The 20,287-nt window shown below is 46.2% G+C and overlaps 1 protein-coding gene across 5 annotated transcripts in view; it reads right to left on the reverse strand.

Moving 5' to 3' along the window:
• The window catches only part of ME3 (malic enzyme 3), a 216,489-nt gene that overhangs the window by 113,354 nt on the left and 82,848 nt on the right, over positions 1-20,287 (reverse strand). For all 5 annotated transcript variants that reach the window (XM_080817691.1, XM_080817693.1, XM_080817692.1 and 2 more), the window contains 2 exons: positions 7,807-7,940; positions 4,751-4,900 (listed from right to left, as the gene is read on the reverse strand). In XM_080817691.1, the coding sequence (XP_080673817.1) occupies positions 4,751-4,900; positions 7,807-7,940 (284 nt within the window). The remainder of the gene's footprint in view (positions 1-4,750; positions 4,901-7,806; positions 7,941-20,287) is intronic.

Consider the following 20,287-nt stretch of genomic DNA (forward strand, 5'->3'; position numbering starts at 1 on the left):
AGGTGCCTGGGGGAGGGAGGGGATTCTCTCTCACTGGACAGCGGTCTTACACCCATACTGGCTTCCCCACAGCCCCCTCCTTAGCTGAGTTGCGTTTTGGACTCCTGCCTGGGCTCCCCCAGGGCTTGCTCCTCTTCTGAGTCACGTGTTAATGACACTCAAAGGCCCTGCTTCAAGCCAGGCTCTGCAGGATCTATGGCCCATGGAGGCCCACGCAGAGGGTGTGCCAAAGGAGAGGAAGGAAGGGGCAGAGGAGGCTCCGCAAAGCCCAGAACCTTCTGCTGTGTTTATCTGCCCAGGGATATTCAGGTGCCCATGAGATAGCCCAGCATGTCCCTCAAGGTGGTGAGGCGATGCAGAGGCACGTTGGAAGTTCAATTTTAGCATCGGCTGGACCTGATTAGTTAGTTTGGAGGGGGGCAGGCCCTTTCACAGAGGACTCCATTGTTCCTGGGAACCTGGCAGGAATGTTTATCATTTCAGAAACCGAGAAGGAGCTGGCTCTCTCCCTCTTGGCCTTGGGGCTGTCCTCCTTTCAGATGCTAATCCATAAAGCCGTTCCAAGCCAGGCCTCAGAGGCAGCTCAGGGCTGAGGTGGAGCCCGAATTCTCAATTCCTTCAAGAGCGAGGCAGGTGTGGAATCAACACCTGGAAAGCCGCCAAATGGAAACCTGGAGCAACAGCTCAGATGTCACATGTCAAATAGTTTCGTTGGGTAATCATCTGAAGGAGGGTTTGTGCAAAACACATGCGAGAAGTCTGTACCAGGAGTGTGAGGGAAGAATCCAAGAACACGGTTCAGTCTGCCCATGCCTGCCTCAGCCCCACACAGCCTCAGGCCCAGTCTCTCCCAAGAAAGGCTCAGCAAACAGGATCTAGTGATCAAATATTCCTGGAGCCCCAAAAGCCCACCAAATGGAACCAGTCCCAGACAGCAGCAGGCAGTGAAGCTTGGTGGTACCCGTCCACATTCCGGTTCACACTGCATGGGTTGGCGCACAGGCCTTGCTGGGTATGAACTGTATGACTTTGGGCAAATCATTTCTCTGTGCCTCAGTTTCTCCACCTACAAGTGGGATGATAGTCATACCCACCTCTTAGGGGATTGTGCTAATTAAATGAGCTCATATATATAAAGACCTTAGGACAGTTAGTACCTGGCCTTCAGCAGACATGCACCGTGATTATCACCCTCTTCTCCTGCTCTGGGCAACTGCAGGTCTCCGGGGATGACAGCACGCCTTGTTTTCCACGCTATGTGTCCAGCTTCTGTAGTACACTGACTGCACCCACTCAGGGCTGACCTGGTTCTCTGGGCTGGAGTTGATTGTAGGGTCCTGTTTCCACCCAGATGAACCCCCTACTCGGCTGCCACGTCCCTCTCCATTGCTGACCCATCGGAGAATTGCCAATGGGGCCTGAACCCAAGTGACACAGCTCCCCGTGACTCCAACCCCTTGGGCTTGGGTGGGAAGGGAACCAAGCACTTTCTTCTTTTTGGGCAGAGACACTGGCCAATTCTCCTATCTCTCTATTCTCCCATTTCACCGACCATGAGGCCCCAGAGGCCTTACATTCTAGCAAGCAGAAAGGTGGGTGTGCCTGGGTCAACAAATAATTTTGCCTCCATTCTTTGCTTTCACCTTTTATGGCCCAGCTCAAATGGCATGTCTTTGATGTGGCTTTCCCTGATTCTCGTGGTCAGAATTCCAACTTCACTGGTTGCTAAAAGGTGATGTTGGACAAGTTCCTTTCCTCTGGCCACCTCAGTTTCCCTGTCTGGGAAATGGAGATACCGCTACCGAACTAACCTGACAGGACATTAGGAGGATCCAATATAAGCCGATGGATGTAAAAACCTACCTCCCCCAGCCCACTACCTTACGCTCCTTGCCAGGCACAGGCAATGGGGAGAAACCCAAGCAGGCTGACTACACAGGTGTCTACAAAACCAAGCCCTTTCCTGGAATGGCCATTCCTCCTTCTTTACTCATGGAATTCCCAGTCATTCTTCCCGGACCAGCTCAAATATCATCTCTTCTGTGACGCAATCCTACTGCCCCCAAGGAAAATAAATTTCTCCCTCCCATGTACTCCCATGTAGTTCTTTGTCTCTATTAAATCTTTTTTTTTAAACTTTTATTATATTTAACATATCATTACTGCCTGTCCCCTCATTGTGCTAGGGATTTGCTGGAGGTCAACAACCATATTTCATTCTTTGGGGGTAATTTCATGATGCCCAGTGCCCAGTAGCTGCTCCATAAATGTTCATGAACTCAAGTTTTGCTTTGTGTGTTCCCTGGATTCTAGAGTGGGTTCTGGAGGCAAATCCTGCTGTGTATGCAGGATCCTGACCCTATTAGTAGTTCATCGGGAGCCCATAATTAAATCTACAACCTAATCCACAGAGTCTGTGGAGAAGGGCTCCCACACAGCCTGGGAGTGGGAAGGCTTGCATTTCCACAGGATCTTAGCTGCAAACCGGTAGCGGCTGCGAGCTATGGCTAAAGGACTTCAGGAAACAATGAGTTCTGGAAGAGCCAAATCGTGTGTGTAGGTAAACGTGTGAGTTCCTTAAGTGTTCAATGACTCGATTTTCTTTCTAAAAATGTAATGGCATCTATGCATAATATGACTCTATGTTTAGCAATTCTTCCTTCTTCCTGTAACGGTCACTGAAGGCAAATCAACAGACACATTTATGCCGGGTCCCTTATCCATGCCTCATATTTTACCCTCACAATGATATCTGAAGTAGGTAGTATTATTACTTGCATTTCATAAATGTGGAAATTAAGGCTGAGAGAGGATAAGGAACATGCCTAACGTCAAGGAGACTAAAACTGACAGCCAATAGTAAAGACCTAGGTCTTCCTAGCCAGTATGCAATACAGCTTTCCCATTAGAGTGTCAAGTGCTTGCCCAGTACTGGTCTAGTCCACACAAATGGATCTAACGTGTTTCCAGCCCCCTCAAGAAATTTGCATTCCGGTAGAGACAGCTGATATACACATAATTAAAAACATGAAGCACGAAAACTATAACTATGGACTAGAAGTATGTGTGATGACTTGAGGGGGAACACGAGGGGGGTGTGAGCAGTTCCACCCGGCGGGGATCAGGGAAGACAGAGAAGTCTAGTCTTGGGGAACTTGAACGTCTAGCCTCCATTCTGACCAACAGAGAATGAGGAGAGGAGAGCATGCAGATGCGGGAGGTGGAGAGGACCACGAGTGTAAAGGGGCGGAGGGCTGGAGCGCCAGGCGTCCTTGGGCATGGGGAACAGATTCGAGTAGCTAGGGCATGGGATTTCTGAGAAGGAGCTGGGCTGGGACAGACTCGCTCTTGTCAAAGTTGCTGGACTTGTCTCTTTCAGCCTTGTAGGCTGTTGAAGGCCTCGGAGGAGGAACGTGAGCTGACCTGGACTGGGCAGGAAGGATCATTTCTTAGTAGGGACTGGGAGGTAAATAGGTTCCTACATCTTCAGAAAGATACCGTCACTTCCCAAGGTCTCTGCCAGGACTGGTTTCGGAATGAGAATAAGAAAAAAGGAGTCTCTTTCCTGTTGAAAGAGAGGTTGAAGATCAGAAGTGCTCAGGGCCCCGGTGAAGCGCCCCCCACAGGACGGCAGGAGCATGGCTATTCCGAGGGATGACGACTTGTGGGCGTCCACAGCAGCACAACCCCCCACAAGATGAGGTCTGATACACTGCCCTCTGCCAAGGGTGATGTAGGGCCAGAAAAGGAAGGAGGGGAACCAGCATTAGTCCCTGGGCTCTCAGCCTGCAAGGCTCAGCCCGAATGCTGGCATCAGCACAGGAAGATTGTTTTTTCCAAATTAACAAAAGATGTTTGAGATCCATGATTCCATGTTCATCATACAGCAAATAATATATACACACAGATTTATAAATTCTACGGAAACATAAATGACACATCTCTGCACAATACACTATATCTTTACATGTTCTAACACGGACCAAAACAATGTCCCATTACATATAATAAACACAGGTCCCTTTTTTTATTGTCAGTGCTAAAAATACGTATTGATCATTACCAGGCACCTTGCGCTGAGGATTTTTGGAAAATACTTCCACTTTTCCTTTTTTTATATACTTTTAAAAATATATCTTCTAACTCATCATGGAAAACAAAACAAAACAAAAACCAAAAGAACAAGCAATCTTTTTAGAAAGCTGCCCCCAAATTCTTTGTCTATTAAAAAAAACCTAGTGCCAAATTTTTGCCTAATAAAATGACATTTTAAGTGGAATCTGAGTCAAGCCCCAATGAAGGAGTGAATACTGGTTCTCTGAGTCAGCAGAAGAATTCAGTCTTTGGTATCCAACACTCCATTATTCATTGGGCTGACTTGGTAAGAGAGCTGTCAGCACTGTGGAGATGACCAGAAACGCAGAGGGTGGGGGGGGGTGGTTAGGTGGATAATGAGAGAAAACCAATCTGAAATACCTCTCAGGACAACTTTGAACAACATGTTGGACGTTTATCATCTGGAGAGGGGAGGAGCTCCGCTCTCCCCTTGCTTCCATACTAATAGTCTCTCCACTCATTGCTCTGTGCCTGGGGTAATTTTCTGAGCAAGTGCTTACAATCAAATGTCTTGTCAAGCCTTTGGCTCAGTCAGGTACAACCTCCAGAGTCCCATTAAGCAAGGTCAGAGGAAAGAATTGATTCCCGTTGAGGAGACAGCCCCTCCCTGAGCCCGTGCCCCAGGACGGCTCACCGGGGCCTGCGGAAGGTCAGGCCGTAGTGCTGACAGGCCAGCCCCACGGTGGGAGTGTACACGATGGGCATGAATTTCTCCACGTCTGACGTCAGCACACGGTAGAAGAGCTTCTCGTTCCGGTCCTGGAGTGTCATGAGAATGATGTACCTTGGAAAGGGAGACGAGAACCAAGCTGGTCACATGGGCCCTACAGGTGGGAGCACAAAGGGCCCTTGAGGCAAAGACCCAGGGCTCCCCCTCAGCTACTTACAATGGCACGTTCATGGGCAAATCACCATCTCTCCTCAGCATGAGTCTTATTTTCTATGAAATGAGGAGAGAATCATCTGCCTTATTGTACTTACTCTTATGCATGGCGTAGGCACAATTCTAAATATTTTACATTAATTCATTTAAAACTCCCAAGGACTTGTTAGGCAGGTACTAAAATGCTGACTACTTTAGAGATAAGGAGACTAGGCACAGAGAGATGAAATCGCTCCCGCAAGGTCTCATAGCAGAGTAAGGATTTGAGTCTAAGCAATCTGATTCTCGAATATCAACCATGGTGCCAGACGGTTGGTTATGTTATCACTATGTGGACATTGAGAAAAGACAACCAGGCTGGGGTGGTGTGGGGTCCAGGAAGATACCGAACACACCAGTGATGTCTGAACTTGGCTGGTTCCTGTCACAACCGGAGCTCACAAGTGTCTGAGTACTACCTGACCTCAGGAGGCATGCTCCAAAAAAATTTCTTTCTCACCTATTCCCTGAAGCCTAAAATCACGAAGCCAGGAAAACAGCCTTTCATTTCACAGTCCTGAAAATGCAAAAACCGTAGGAGAAAAAAGACCCAGGGTCTGAAATTCATGATGGGGTGTAAGTGACTACTGGCATCACACCCTTCCTGGACAACAGCTTAGGAGAGCCTGGGGGCACTTGAACCCTGGCATGGAATGGGTGAGAGTGATGTTCCCATAGGGCAATGATCCCTGGGTGTGGTAACAGGGTCCTAGGTTTGAATCCCGGCTCTGCTGTTTCCTAGTTTTGTGACTCTGGGGAAGTCACATGACTTCTTGGGTCCTCAGTCTCTCCTTCCTCCCCAAAGGCACTGGTCCAGAACAAAAAATAATGTTTAGAAGGAAGGAAGGATTTCTGCTTAAAAAAGCCATCTCAGCTCATTACTGGTGTAAGCATTCTCTTCCTCAGTAGTCATTTACACACATCTCTTCCCAGTTCTGCATTCAGTGATGTCGAGTTGGTAACTTGAAATCGGTCATGGCTGGGAATATTCACATCATGGAAATGGGCAAATGCTACAAATCAGGGCTCCCTCGGTGCCCCAGAACCAGTCAGTAAACATTTACCAGCATACCATTACCCTTACCCAGAAGAAGCTGGGGAGCTTCCTTAGCATTTCCCTGAGCACCTGCTGAAATAAGGAATTCTGGGAATGAGTGGGTCAGAGAAGTCAGTGGGTCGGTGGGTCAGAGAGGTCAGCAGAGCGCCAGGAACAAGCTCTCCAGAGCTCCCACGATCAGGCAGGTCCCCTGCTCCCCGGGCCTGCCAAGTCTTCCCCGCTATATTGGTAAGTTCTACCTAGCTGAAAACACCCAGAGAGGTATGAGCAAAGAGGATTTCACGTTAGACTTTAATTCTTTGCAAATTTAACAGAAGAGGGAAGCTCAGGTTCTTCAAAGTTAGAGCGTGTGTAATGATGTCGGTTGGATTCATTGTGTACTTTCTGGTTGGCTCTTCAGGGTGATGTAGCAAGACCCAGTGTGGGTAGAATAAACAAGAGGGAGTGAATATCTGACCCGAGCTGCAGTATGGCCTCGGAGTTCATGGGAGTGATATCCACAGCATTCAGTCCTTCAGGAATGCAGGGGTGGAGGGTGGGGGGAGTAGGCCGAGATTTCCTCATTCACTACCATTTGGAAGCAGTGGCTACTGTGAGGAGAGCAGGAAGGTGGGAACAGGATCACCCTAACATGCTGCTGAGCTCTACCCCCAGGAGGACAGCCACACCATCCACAGCCCAAAATTTTGGCCATTAAGCTCTACAGATATGTAGGGGGAACCCATATCCTCCCCCTAAATTTCCGCTGGAGCCCATAGCAAGGTGCCGTATTTATTTTACAAGCTTTTGCATAGGGCATCCTGTTATAAGTTACAGTTACTATGTAAGTGTTCTGAGCATGTTAGAACACTAATGCACTTAAGCCTCATCATAACCGTATGAGTTTGATACCACTGATCTATGCATCGTACAAATGAGGAATGACCCAGTGAGGGGTAATTTTTGCTATTAAGTGGTAGAATGAGGATTGGAACTTAGTCTGACACTAGGGTCTAGTCTTGTAGCCATTAAGCTCCAAGGCCTCCTGCTGTGGCATAGCAGAGCAGTAAAAGGCAGACTCCAGAGCGAACTGTGTTCAAATCCTGGCTGTACCAGTTCATAGCCATGTGACTGGGAGGTCACGACCTTCTGCAGGGAAACTGACGAAGCTGACCCTGTGATCCCTCAGTTGGCTCTTCATGGAATATCCTCCCTAGGAGAACCCAGAGGGGCAGCAGTGTTAGTTACAGTTCCCATAAACCTCTAACATACGACATCTTAGGTCTTTTCCGAGGTGATGCTGTGCATTTGCACTTTGCTCTCCACAACATTCCTCTTATTCTAGGGACCTGGACCATGGACCATTCTCCCGACACACTTGTCCCACTCGCTCCCCTTATTCCTGCTGAGTGAAATGCTTTCTATGAACCCCACCGCTGCCTGATGAAACCCTATCTGTGCTTCTTGGGCTGACTCGGGTGCCACCACTTCCCAGAGAACCAACCAGATTGCACCTGTTGGAAGTCAGTCTCCCTTCCCAGTTCTGACTATGCCTCGGTCCTAACGAGCCCAGTCCCTCAGGGAGATGGCCACCCTGTAGAAGGCAGGACTGGGGCTGGGATCTCTCAGGAGCTCTCAGCCTCTCCTCCTGGAGAGTACCAGACAACCCGTGTGCCGCAGGAGACAGCTGAACTTGGGGCTTGGGTAGAGGGAGCGGACTCTAGGCACTGACTTGTCCAGGTCGCTCTGCTGCCGCTCGTAGTATCTCATGATCCGAAGGAGCTGGACGTCCTGGCTCAGGAAGCAGGGGGGGATCAGGCCGTGGATTCCAAGCTGCAGCCTTTCTTCCAGTGTAAAGGCCATCCCCTGAGAGAACAAGAAAGAAACACACACCCATGAAGGGATATGCATGAAACTGAGGAGCAGGGAGGTCCCATCAGTAGAGAGCCAAAAGTCACCTTCTACTGGCATTGGTCTCATGTTTTTCTCATGACTCAGTGGGGTTATGGGGTTTTAGAAGGAAGACCGCAGAGGTGAAAGGCCATTTTGCTCACATCAGATCGAGAGCCATACTCTCAACATGACTTATCACCTTGATCACGACCTTGATCATCAGGCTGGGTTGTGCTTGCCAGTGTTCTCTGCTGTAAAGTGACTTCTTTTTTGGAACTCTTCCGCATGGGAGATTTGTCTCTTCTCCCCCATGTATCTTTATTCAATCACTTGTCTATATTAAAACGGACTTGTGGGTATTTATTTTATACTTTGGATTATAATCCAATACTGCTTTATTTATTTTTTTACTCAAAATTTTCCAGCTTCGTCCACTGGGAACTCTTTCAGCCAGTTCCTGTGTCCCTTTAACATATTCTCTTAAGTCCTTCCTCCCTCCTTCCCTCTACCTCCCCCTTCCCTCCCTTCCTTGTCTCTCTTCCTTCCTCCTTTTCTTTTCCTCCCTTTCTTCCTTCTTTCCCTCCTCCCTCCCTTCCCTTCCATCCATCCTTCCTTCCTCTTTCTCTCTTTCTCCCTCCTTCCTTCCCTTCCTTCCCTTCCTCCCTCCCTCCCTCCCTCCCTCCCTCTCTTTCTTTCTTTCTTTCTCTCCTTCTCTCTTTCTTCTCTTTCTGTCTTTCCTCTCTTTCCCCTACTTCTTACTTTCTGGCACAGTATGCTCCAAGCCCATCTTGATTATTGCCTACCCTAGTCCTAGAATCAGCCATTTTTTCCCCAATGAGGCCTGAGAACCCAAGATCTGGGCTCTATTTAATAAATGGGCTACTTACTACTGAGGTTTTGTTGTTTCTAGTTCCTCTCAGCTGAAAGAGCAGGGAAATGAATCTATACTAAGCTAAACATAACTTCATCCAAATGTCTCTACTCCATTACCACATGGGTCATTCTAGCCTTATCACTTCGCTAATCTGTAAATTCTCACTCCACCCATGAGAGATTTAGCTACCCCCATCTGCCGTCTATGTACTTAGTTACTAGATTCCAGGGCACACATAGAGAAGTATCAGAATTGTTACCTTACACCGCAATGGGAATCAACTTAGTACACCAGAGGATAGTGCTTACGAGCTGCTCCTTTTGCCTTCAGTCTGAGAAACTCCACTTATTTCCCGAGTTACTCAGGTCATCATTTTTCCTTCCAGCGCCTTCACGGAGGCTGTATCATACATTTATTAACACGGTTATATTCTCCTGTCCTAATCTGCCTTCTTTCGTGGGATCCAACAACCTACTAAATGATTTGAGAAAATCTGGATACATTAAGATCCATTCTTTGTACTGTAAAGTTCTATGAGTTTTGACAAATGCATGATATCATGAATCCATCATGACAGCATGTGCTTTACCTATCAATCCCTCCCTTCCTTGCCTTGGACCTCTGGCAACTACTAATTTTTTTTTTTTAAGATTTTATTTATTTGTCACAGAAAGATATCACAAGTAGGCAGAGAGGCAGGTAGAGAGAGAGAGGGGGAAGCAGGCTCTCTGCTGAGCAGGGAGCCCAACGCGGGGCTCGATCCCAGCACCCTGAGATCATGACCCGAGCCGAAGGCAGAAGCTTAACCCACTGAGGCACCCAGACGCCCCACTACTGAATTTTTTTTTACACTGACTGTACAGTTTTGCCTTTTCCAGAATGTGAAACCATTAGGATCACACAGTGTGTAGCCTTTTCAGATTAGCTTCTTCCACATAGCCATAAGCATGTAAAGTTTCATCCATCCATATTTGTGGCTTCATAATACATTTCTTTTTTAAAGATCTTATTAATTTATTTGAGAGAGAGAGAGAGAGAGAGACCCCTCTGAGCCACCCAGATGCCCCTATAATTCCTTTCTTTTCATCATGGGATGACATTCCACAGTCTGGTTTTACTGTGGTTTGTTTCCCCATTTATCTATTCATCTTGGTTACTTCCAGCTTTTGGTGAATATAAATAAAGTTGCTATAAATATTCATGGGCAGGTTTTGTGTGGACATGAGTTTTCAAATCAGTTGGGTAAATACGTAGGAGTGCAATTGCTGGACCATATGGTAAGACTATGTTTAGCTTTTTAAAGAAACTGCCAAACAGTTTTCTAAAGTGGCTTCACTACTTTGCATTCCCACCAGCAGCCACTGAGTTTCTCATGTTCCACACCGTTTCTAGCATTGGGTGGTGTCAGTTCTTAAAATTTTAGTCACTGTAATAGATATGGAGTGGCATGCTATTATTGTTTTAATTTGCAATTCCCTATTGGCATATTGATGCTGAGGATTTTTTCATATGCTTATTTTCCATCTGTCTATCTTTTGGTGAGGTATCCGTTCAGATTTTTTGCCCATTTTTTGTTTTGTTGTTTTATCGTTGAGTCTTAAGAATTCTTTGATCGACAGTTTCAATGCAACCCATATGAGAATTCAAATGGCCTTTCCTGCAGAAATAGAAAAGCCAGTCCTCAAAATCATATGTAATAACAAGGGGCCCCGAACAACCAAAACCATTTTTAAAAAGAAGATTTTGAAATGTAATACAAAGCTACAGTAATCAAAACAGTGTGGTACTGCATACGGACAGATAAATAGATCAACGGACTAGAATCAAGAGTTCAGAAATAAACTCGCACATCTATGGCAATGGATTTTTTACAAGGACATCAAATCCATTCAATGGAGGAGAGAAGAGCTTCTTAAAGAGTTGGTGCTGGGGCAAGTGCATTTCCACATGCAAAAGAATAAATTTGGATCCCTACCTCACACCCAATACAAAAATTTACTAAAAATGGGTCAATAACCTAAAATATAAGAGCTAAAATCATAAAACTCTTGGAAGGAAACATAGGGGTAAATCTTTATAACTTTGGATTTAGCAATGAATTCTTAGATGTGATACCAGAAGCATTAGTACAAAGGAAAAATTAGGTAAATTGACTTCATTTAAAAATTTTCATACAAAAAGGACACTATCAAGAAAGTGAACAGGGACGCCTGGGTGGCTCAGTCAGTTAAGCCTCTGCTTTCGGCTCAGGTCATAATTCCAGGGTTCTGGGATGGAGTCCCACATTGGGCTCCCTGCTCAGTGGGGAGTCTGCTTCTCTCTCTCTGCCTGCCACTCCCCCTGCTTTTTCTCTTTCTCTCTGAGAAATAAATAAAATCTATTTTTAAAAAAGTTAAAAAAAGAAAGTGAACAGACAACCCACAGAATGGGAAAAACATCTGGAAATAGCGTAAGGCATTTAATATCTAGAATCTATGAATAATTGCTACAGCAGAACAATCAACAGAAAGCAATCCCATTGAAAAACAGGCAAATAAACAACTTGAAAGTACATTTCTCCTAAGAAGATTTATAAATCGCCCCTAGTACATGGAAAAAATGTCAGCATCATTAATCAGGAAAATGCAAAATCAAAACTACAGCGAGATGTCATTTCACACCCATGGAGATGGCTGGAATAAAAGCAACAGTAAATAACACGTGTCGATGAAGATGTGGAAAAAATAAAACCCTCGTATGCCGCTGGTAGGAACGGAAAGTATTAGCAGGCCCACCTAACGCTAAACCTAGAACTACCGTAAGACTCCAGCAATTCCACACCCAAGTATATTCCAGAAGGAACTGAAATCAAGGACTTGAACAGACACTGGTGCACCAACACCCAACGCAGCATTATCGACAATATCTTCAAGATGGAATCAACCCAACATATGAACAGACCAACAAGATGCGTATGTGTGGAGTGAGGGTTTATTCAAACACAAAAAGGAATGACGTTCTGATCCATGCTACTACGTGGATGAACGCTGAAAACAGCGTGCTAAGTTAAATAAGCCAGATATGAAAGGACAGATACATGATTCCACTTACACAAAATGCCTAAAATAGGCAAAGTCATAGAGACAGAAAGTAGATTAGAGATTTTTTTATGTTTTATTTTTTTCAGTAATCTCTACACCCGATGTGGAGCTCGAACTCACAACCCCGAGATGGTGAGTCGTACGCTCCACCAATGGAGCAGGCCAGGCTCCTGTAGAAAGTAGATTAGAGATCACTAAGGGCCGAGATGGGCACGGTGAGTCTTGCTTAATGGATACGGAGTTTCTGCTTGGGATGACGACACAATACGGTGAATACACTTCATGCCACTTAACTGTACACTTAGGAATGGTTAAGATGGTAAATTTTGTTCTACTTTCCCACAACTTTTAAAAATTAATAATATACTACACCTTCAAATCACTGAGGCGTACACTTTAAGTGGGTGAATTATAACTCCATAAAGCTGTCTTAAAAGAATTCTTTGAATGTTTTAGATCTGAGTCTTGTATTGCCCATGTATTCTGTAAATATTTCCCTGAGTATGTGGCTTGTCTTTTCATTCTCTCACCAGAGTCTTTCACCAACAAGCCTCTTCTGGTTCAGGAACTGGCAGGGAGACGGGGAATCAGTGGGGCCCATGGAATCTGTCCCCTGGCCCGGTTAAGCCCTATGGAGACAGTGTCTGCTGGCAGGAGTACAGGGACTGGTTCCCTAAGGGACACTGAGAGGCATGGGGACCACAGCTGTTCCACCTTTATCCCAACATGATAAGGTGTCACTCATTGTGTAAAGGAGACCCCTTCTTTTTTTTTTTTTAAATTTTTTATTTACTTATTTGACAGACAGATCACAAGTAGGCAGAGAGGCAGGCAGAGAGAGAGGAGGAAGCAGGCTCCCCACTGAGCAGAGAGCCCGATGTGGGGCTCGATCCCAGGACGCTGGGATCATGACCCGAGCCGAAGGCAGAGGCTTAAACCACTGAGCCACCCAGGCGCCCCAAAGGAGACCCCTTCTATGTAGAAGTCAGCCAGCACGACCTCAAAGCTCCTGGCTTCCTCAGCCCCCTGGCTTTCTCGTGAAGGGTTCCGGTGGTCATGACAGTAGCAAGCCCCTGAGTAGTTGTCATGGGTGGAGGACATCAACAAGGAAGGGACCAGCATCCCTATGGGTGTTGTGTAGGGAACTCTGAACGGCCCTTAACTAATAATTAATGAACTCTATTTATAATGAGCCCCAGGTAATGCTAGGTTCCTCCTAGAAGTGCAGAAGGCTGTGTGGGTGATAAAGCAGACCTAGAGTTTTCGGAGGGCAGTCTAGCTTCCCCCAGACCCCTTGGGGTTGGGGAAGCTTGAAAAGGCAGGGAGCACCAGAACTCCCCACATTGCTCTGCCAGCTGAAAAAGACTTCATCTCCTATAATTACTACAAGCTCTTCTACAGAAAGTTCCAGAGTGACAGGGAGATGCAAGCCCATTTGTTGATATCAACACCACATCCAACAATTACAGAGTTGTTGGCGATCATTGGCTCCAAGAAAAGGACTCTAATAAATACTCAGTCTTACCATATCCTTACAACCACACTGTGAGGAGGTTTTATAACCTCCACTTTCTAGATAAGAAGGCTAAGCAAGAGAGATTATGTCATGCCCTGGAAGTTGCATAGCTATTCTCCATGTTTTATTGCTTCTTAACCAGGATGCATCTTATAATCAGGAAGTCCATTCGGTGGGATCATTTTCTTGTGATGATTTCTTTGACTACAGGCAAGTGACAGAACCAAGATTTGATCACAGGCTGCATTCTTGCCCTTACAGTATTTTCCTCCTAGGACCTTGGTGATACGGACCTCAGAAAATGTGAGTGGGGTGGGAGTGGTGAGGGAAGAATGGAAAGAGAGAAAAATAAAGAAAAGAAGCAAATGAAAGTTTAGACTCCTTAGTCACTCCTAATTTTCTCTGTTTTTGTTTGTTTGTTTTGTTTTGTAACTTAGGAATCTCAGAATACTAGGCTCCTCTAGTGTTTTTTTTTTCCCTCTAGTGTTTTTAAAAAGCAATAATGATACCTCAACTTAATGAAATTCTGAAAAGTTGTCCCTCCTCTCAGAAGAAGTGCTGAAATGGTAAGAAAGATCTACCCAAAGATAGGCTCCACTTTGTTTGAAAGTATGACTCACAGAGAATTCTTTACATACTCTTCACACAAGAATACCAAACTTTTTCTTCACCAAAGCCCGAAGTCACCAGTTCATAAATCCCCTGTCCTGGCCACCAGCTTTGCAAGCTGGTACGACACTGAGGTCCCTGATCATTTCTCAGGAACCAACCCCCCCACCCCCGCCGCCCCCGTCCCTACCCTGGAGACTGAGCACTTTCACCAAACACCATGAGGCAGGTTCACTGGCTTGGTAAAGACTGTGAATTGTCTCTTCTTGGCCCTGGGGATCCCAGGAGGACCCAGGTCCTGAATGATGACATCATCTTCGTTAATGACCGCTGTGGCTTTTAAAAACAGCCTGCTTCTCTCTACAAGCCTAAGTTGTTTCTCTTGGCTGACTGCCACCAACTTCTTTTGTATTTGAGGAAAAAATGACTGTTTAGCAACTGCTAATTTCAGGGATTTAAAAAAAAACTTCTAGAAGCTTCTTTTCATCCTGAAGCTAATGTTAAGGCAACTTCAGATTTACAAGTTTGTACAGCAGAAATGCAGGCACTTTGCAGGTACCGTGGCCTCCAAGATAGGATTGGCACAAGCTGATTCACTAGCCTGTGGGAGAGAAGTATTAGAATTTATATTTCTCTACAGAAGAAATAAACTTTGCTAATTGATACTGAAAACTCTAGGTCTTTGTGTCAGAAAGTCACATAATTCCCATAAGGTATACCAGGAATCCTAAGATAGAAGTCAGGCTTGTGCAACATGGATTTGGCAGTAGGGCCCTTATTCATTCTTATCATATTGAGAAATTATAGTTTCTGTGTGCCTGGTTAAGGAAAAGTCACATATTATATTATCTAGTTTTAATAAAGCTCTCAAAAGAGAACAAGTGGCTTTTGAAAAATGGCCAGCTCTTTTAGTCATAGGTCAACTTTGTGGTGTTCAGCACATACCAATAGGTACCTACAGTTGTTATGCTGAAACAATTGAAATGTTTCAATTGTTACAGAACCACTGCTCTGACCATTCCCTCAGCCAAGTGGATCGCTCAACCAGCTCTGGTTTCTTTCAGGGAAACTCTGGACCTCCCGCTCCCACCACGATCCAATGGCCAAGGGGTTAAAGTCGGGCAGAGTGGGTGGCCTCCAGACCCTATTCTAGAACTAAAGGCCTGGGACTGTTTTGAGTGGTCAGTGCCTAGGCTATACCAGGGTGAATCTTTTAAGTGTCAGCCCTGATTTCCCCCCATTTATCATCTTCTCTGAATGATCATCTCTGGTCCAGCTGCTGAAATCTGCCCATGGGCTCAGCATTGCCCAAGTTTCCTGGACAAAACTTTCTGACATCAGAGAGATTTCTGCATAGACACCACCGTCCAATGACAGGACTCAGAGACAGCAAGCCGCATCAGGCTGTGCCCCTGACCCAGCCTCCTGTTGTTGAGACATCTAAGCTGCCCAGGGCCCCTGTGACATAGCTTTTCCTAGGGTAGACCTCCCCATCCCACTTGGTGATCTGCCTAGTTCTTCTGGACCCAGAGCCTTGTGATGCACTTGACAATCTCTTCTCATCCTTCCACAGGCATTGGTGAGTTCCTACTTTGTGCCAAGATGACCTGTTAGACACTGGGGAGTCCCAGAGGAAGCAGCTGCTGCTGGCTGCCCTCCTGAGTCGATCAGAGGAGTCACGGGGACTAACACACATGGAGATTCTGGGCTTCCGCCTTGGGCAAGCCACTTCTCTGATCTCTTCCTTGTTATGGGATTCAGTGAAACAATGGGTGTGAAGCACAGAGGCAGTGTTCGGTGACTATTATGTTCACAGGGCTGTGGCCCAGGAGGGTCCAGGAGGGTCCATTCACAGATGCTGGAGATAAACCCCGAAGAATGCTCAGGAGCTAGTCTGGTCGAAGGGGCTGGAGAGTAGGGGCCAGGGTGATGTCACCACATCCCAGGTGAGTGCCCACGCATGGCTGGGCAAAGCTCTTCCCCAGGCTCCGACAGGCATAATCTTTCTGGCTGCCACGCACGGCCGCACACCAGGACCCTGCCCACTGTGCTCTGACGGCTTCCCTCCTCCATCTCCCAATCCACAGTCAGGGCTGCCTCCTCCAGGAGGCCGTCGCTGAAACCCCATATCACACAGCCCTCCCCCCTCCCTCAGCATCAGTGTCATACAGCTTTAGCACATGAATGTATTTTTTGATTGATTTCTTAAGCAGTAACTACTAGGTCATAAACTTGGGGTGGTAAGCAGCAGGCAGTTCAAAGCAGCTTACACAGGTCTGCAGGATGAAAATCTCATCATCAGTAACAACAGCAACCGTTACCTCTACTGAGCACTCACGGGGCTGCGTCAGGCACTGAGACATAACGTTTCTCACTTGGCATCTCTAATCCTCACAGCAACCCTGGGTTAAGAACCCTGTGATTATTATTTCCACGTATGGACTAAGAAACTGAGGCCAGAGGGGTAACTGCCCAAGGTCACACAGCGAGTCAATGGAAGAACCAGGAGCAGAACCCAGGTCCGTGTGGTCCCAAAGTTCACACTCTTTTCCTCTGAGCTGACCAACGACTCCCGAGAGTTCACAGGTTAAACAGGTTGTTGATCGAGCTGGCTTTTATCTGAGTAGGGATGAAAGTATTCTGCTTCTCCAAGTAGAGGCAGTGACCTTAACAGTGCAGCTACTGCTGAGAGATCCTCTGTATCAGCCTCAGGCCCATCAGCCCATCTGCAAACAGGGGTGAGTGCACCCTGGAGATCACGTGTCACACACAGCCGTGTTTCCTCTGACTGGTGTTATTATGGAAGGAAGGGGAGTAGACACATGCGTAACAGTAATGGCACTCTGTTCCGCCATCACGACATCAGGCTTGGAGCGGACTGCTTCTGCCCTAAGCCACTTCCTCCACCCATCAGCTGAGAGGGGCTCCAGCTGGGACAGAGCTGTGCGCCACCAGCTCCCAAACTGTACAGTGAAGGCTGATGAGCTGCTAGAGGTCCAGAAGGTATTTTCTCCTCCTTTTGCATAGACTCTATCCATTTGGGACTTTCATGAGTTAGGGTGCCCTTTCTGCCTAGCACGACTTGCATATTTTTTTGCTTTGTTATTTCTGAAATGGTCTCAAAGAGTTCATGTCATTTTGTCCTAGACAGGGCAGGTGTTGTTATGCCCATTTATAGAAGAGGAAATTGTGGCTCAGATGGGTCAGTGACACGGTGAGGGCATGTGGCTAATATACACTGTTCAAAAGCACGTGAGAATAATGGCTATTCCAAATGTTTTGCCATCAGAAGACTGGTGTATGCACAATTGTTGGATAAGGACCAACATGCAAGAGAAATGGAAGAACCCACTCCTGAAATACTTGGTGACTTCAGGATTTTGTCCTAACCAAACAAGGGGAGAGAGGTAGATAGCTGGAAGCCTTATGAGTCATTCTCTTGGCAGAATTCTCTGTGGTGGTTCGAATGCCTCATGACCCTTTCTTCCCAAGAGACTATTATTTAAAATTTAAATAATATTGTTCTTGGCACCTTGAAGGCCCTCTTACTCAGCTGCCCCTCCATAGTGTAGCAGCAGAGGAAGGTGACAGACAGGGTTGCTGCTGAGGGCAAGGGAGGACCGCTTCCTTCCTCCCACAACACAGCCCCAGCCTGAGTGGCCTGGGTCAAAGAGTGAACCATGACCAGAAAGAATCAAACAAACGGACATAGTTGGGAGGGTCTCTGAATAGGCATTGTACATGTATCCCCGGTACGGGAGGGTGAGTGCACGGGGTGCCAGAATGGCACGTGAGACTGTCCAAGGACAAGTTCATCCAACGGAGCAATTGTCCAGCAGGTCGCTATTAACCTGTTACAGCCCTGATGTCAACCAAATCCTCCTCCTCGGCAACCACCTGATCAGGAAGGAGGGCATTTTGACCTAGGGACACACGGGAGACTGAAGCAACCAGCCTTTTTCTCTGTCATGACATCAGGAAGCAGGAGCTCGAGGCCCAGAGTCCTTCTGGACTGACTTTATAACAACTGATTCTATTTAACTGCCTCTTTAGGTTTTACAGAGCAGGTTTGTTTCCTTGGCTATGTTTGACAAGGCCCCCAAAAGGAAAAAGAATATCCCTATGATGGCGTTTCCAACCGTTGCTACCCATTAGAACTACCTAGGGAGCCGTTAAATGTCCAGATCACATCCTACCACATCAAGTCAGAATTTGGGGGACAGAAACATGGATAAGAAGTTGCTAAAGGTCCTAGGTACGGTAAGGGTTGGGAACCACTGCCCTATAAGGCGGGCTGTGAGAGTGTTATGCCCATTTTGCAGATGGTAATGCTGAGGCTTAGAGAATTAAACGATTAAATGATTAAATGATAAAACCAAGTCCTTAGCAAGTTGTAGAAACGGGACTTGAACTTTGAGTTCCATTTCAAATTTTTGGTTCATTAATTTTTAAGTAACCTTTCATTTAACAAGTATGTTTTGAGGATTAGCCACGTAATTGGCACCCGATATACAGTGAGAGACCAAATATATCTGGCCTCTGTGTCCATGGAATTTTAGGCTAGCGATCTTTTCATTCAAACCAGTGGCCTTTACACCCCCTTTGTATTTTGGAATTAATTTGGAATTATGCAGACTAGTTTAGTGCCGGGCAGGCTGGGGTGCTCAGCAAAATAGCAGAGTTCAGGTACACAAAGGAGGAGGGAGATAGGGCTTTGAAGACACTGGCTCTGGATTCAAACTGTGGCTCTGCCCCCACTAGCTGCATGATCCTGGACAACTTTCTTAACCTCTCTGATCCTTAGTTTCCTCATCCGTGGAATGAAGATAGTAGTACCCATTTCACAAGATTGGGGGCGCCTGGGTGGCTCAGTGGGTTAAAGCCTCTGCTTTCGGCTCAGGTCATGATCCCAGGGTCCTGGGATCGAGCCCCGCATCGGGCTCTCTGCTCTGCAGGGAGCCTGCTTCCTCCTCTCTCTGCCAGCCTCTCTGCCTACTTGTGATCTTTGTCTGTCGAATAAATACATAAAATCTTAAAAAAAAAAAATTACCATTTCACAAGATTGCTGTGAGAACCAACTGAAACCCCCTGCGTGGTGTGCCCAGCCAATGGCCAGCCCATCTGAGGCACTCGGTCAACGGAGCTGTGCCTGGGTCCTTACTAGATGCTGAATGTGGCAAAGAAAGCAAGGCTGCATGTCTGTCACGCTTCTGAGAGGCACAGCAGACTACAGCGTCCTTAGATTTTCCCCTCCTGTGTATTCTTCCCTCTCTAACCTCTACCCTCAATCCCCTGTGTTCATCTTCCTTGGTACTCAGAGCTGGGCACCCAAATTCCGGGGTAAATCCTGGAATTTAAGAGTAGGCATCTGATAAATTTTAACGATTAATGAGGACTTGATGCAAATCTAAAATTAATGAGAGACACTCAAAAGGGATCAGACTGCAAGGTAAAAGCTCGAGTACCAGGAATGTTATCTGAACTGTATTTCCATTTTAAAATCAGATTTGTATTACAAGAAAGGGAAAGGAAATGTTGCACCACAAGCTCACATGGCTTGTTTCTGTTTGTTTCACAGTGCTTTGATTCTAAAATAGGCCTGAACTGGTGCTTTGTTTCCCCGTGAGATAGAATCTCATCTTTGCACTTAATGAACTTGAAAGTCTTCTAAAAAAGTTCTCGCTTCATAAATATCATTAGCTCTGGGCTCTGCATGTTTCGGGACGACATGCACATAATGAACTAGCTCTTTCCCACCGACGGCTTCCGGACAGGGCCCCGGGATTCCCACACAGGCGGCATGGGTGGTCTAGAGCGACACAGTCTACTCCAAAGGGGCACGTGCAGATGGCTCGAAATAAACAATTCTGTGCCCGACACATTTAGTGACACTGACCTGCCAGCCTCTTCTAAGACCTACATCCTGTGCTGAGTGAAATCAGTATTTAAAGTCTCCTTTAAATAACCTACTAAGAGCTGGCTGACTCCATACATCATTGACTGATTGACTGGGTCATTACGAAATAGTCTGGAATATTCAGTTTGTAAGTTAGTGTATACATTATGATTTAAATGAATAAAGATATTAATGATATGATTAGATGATGATATAAGATATGATTTAAATGAATAAAGATATTAATACTATTTCCTCAGTGCCTACTAAGGGACAGGCTCATGGTAGGTGTTGAATGAACCAAAGTACCACTTCAATATTCTCCTCCCACTATACCCTGGAAGT

Source organism: Martes martes (assembly GCF_963455335.1).
Source record: "Martes martes genome assembly, chromosome: 10".
NCBI lineage: Eukaryota > Metazoa > Chordata > Mammalia > Carnivora > Mustelidae > Martes > Martes martes.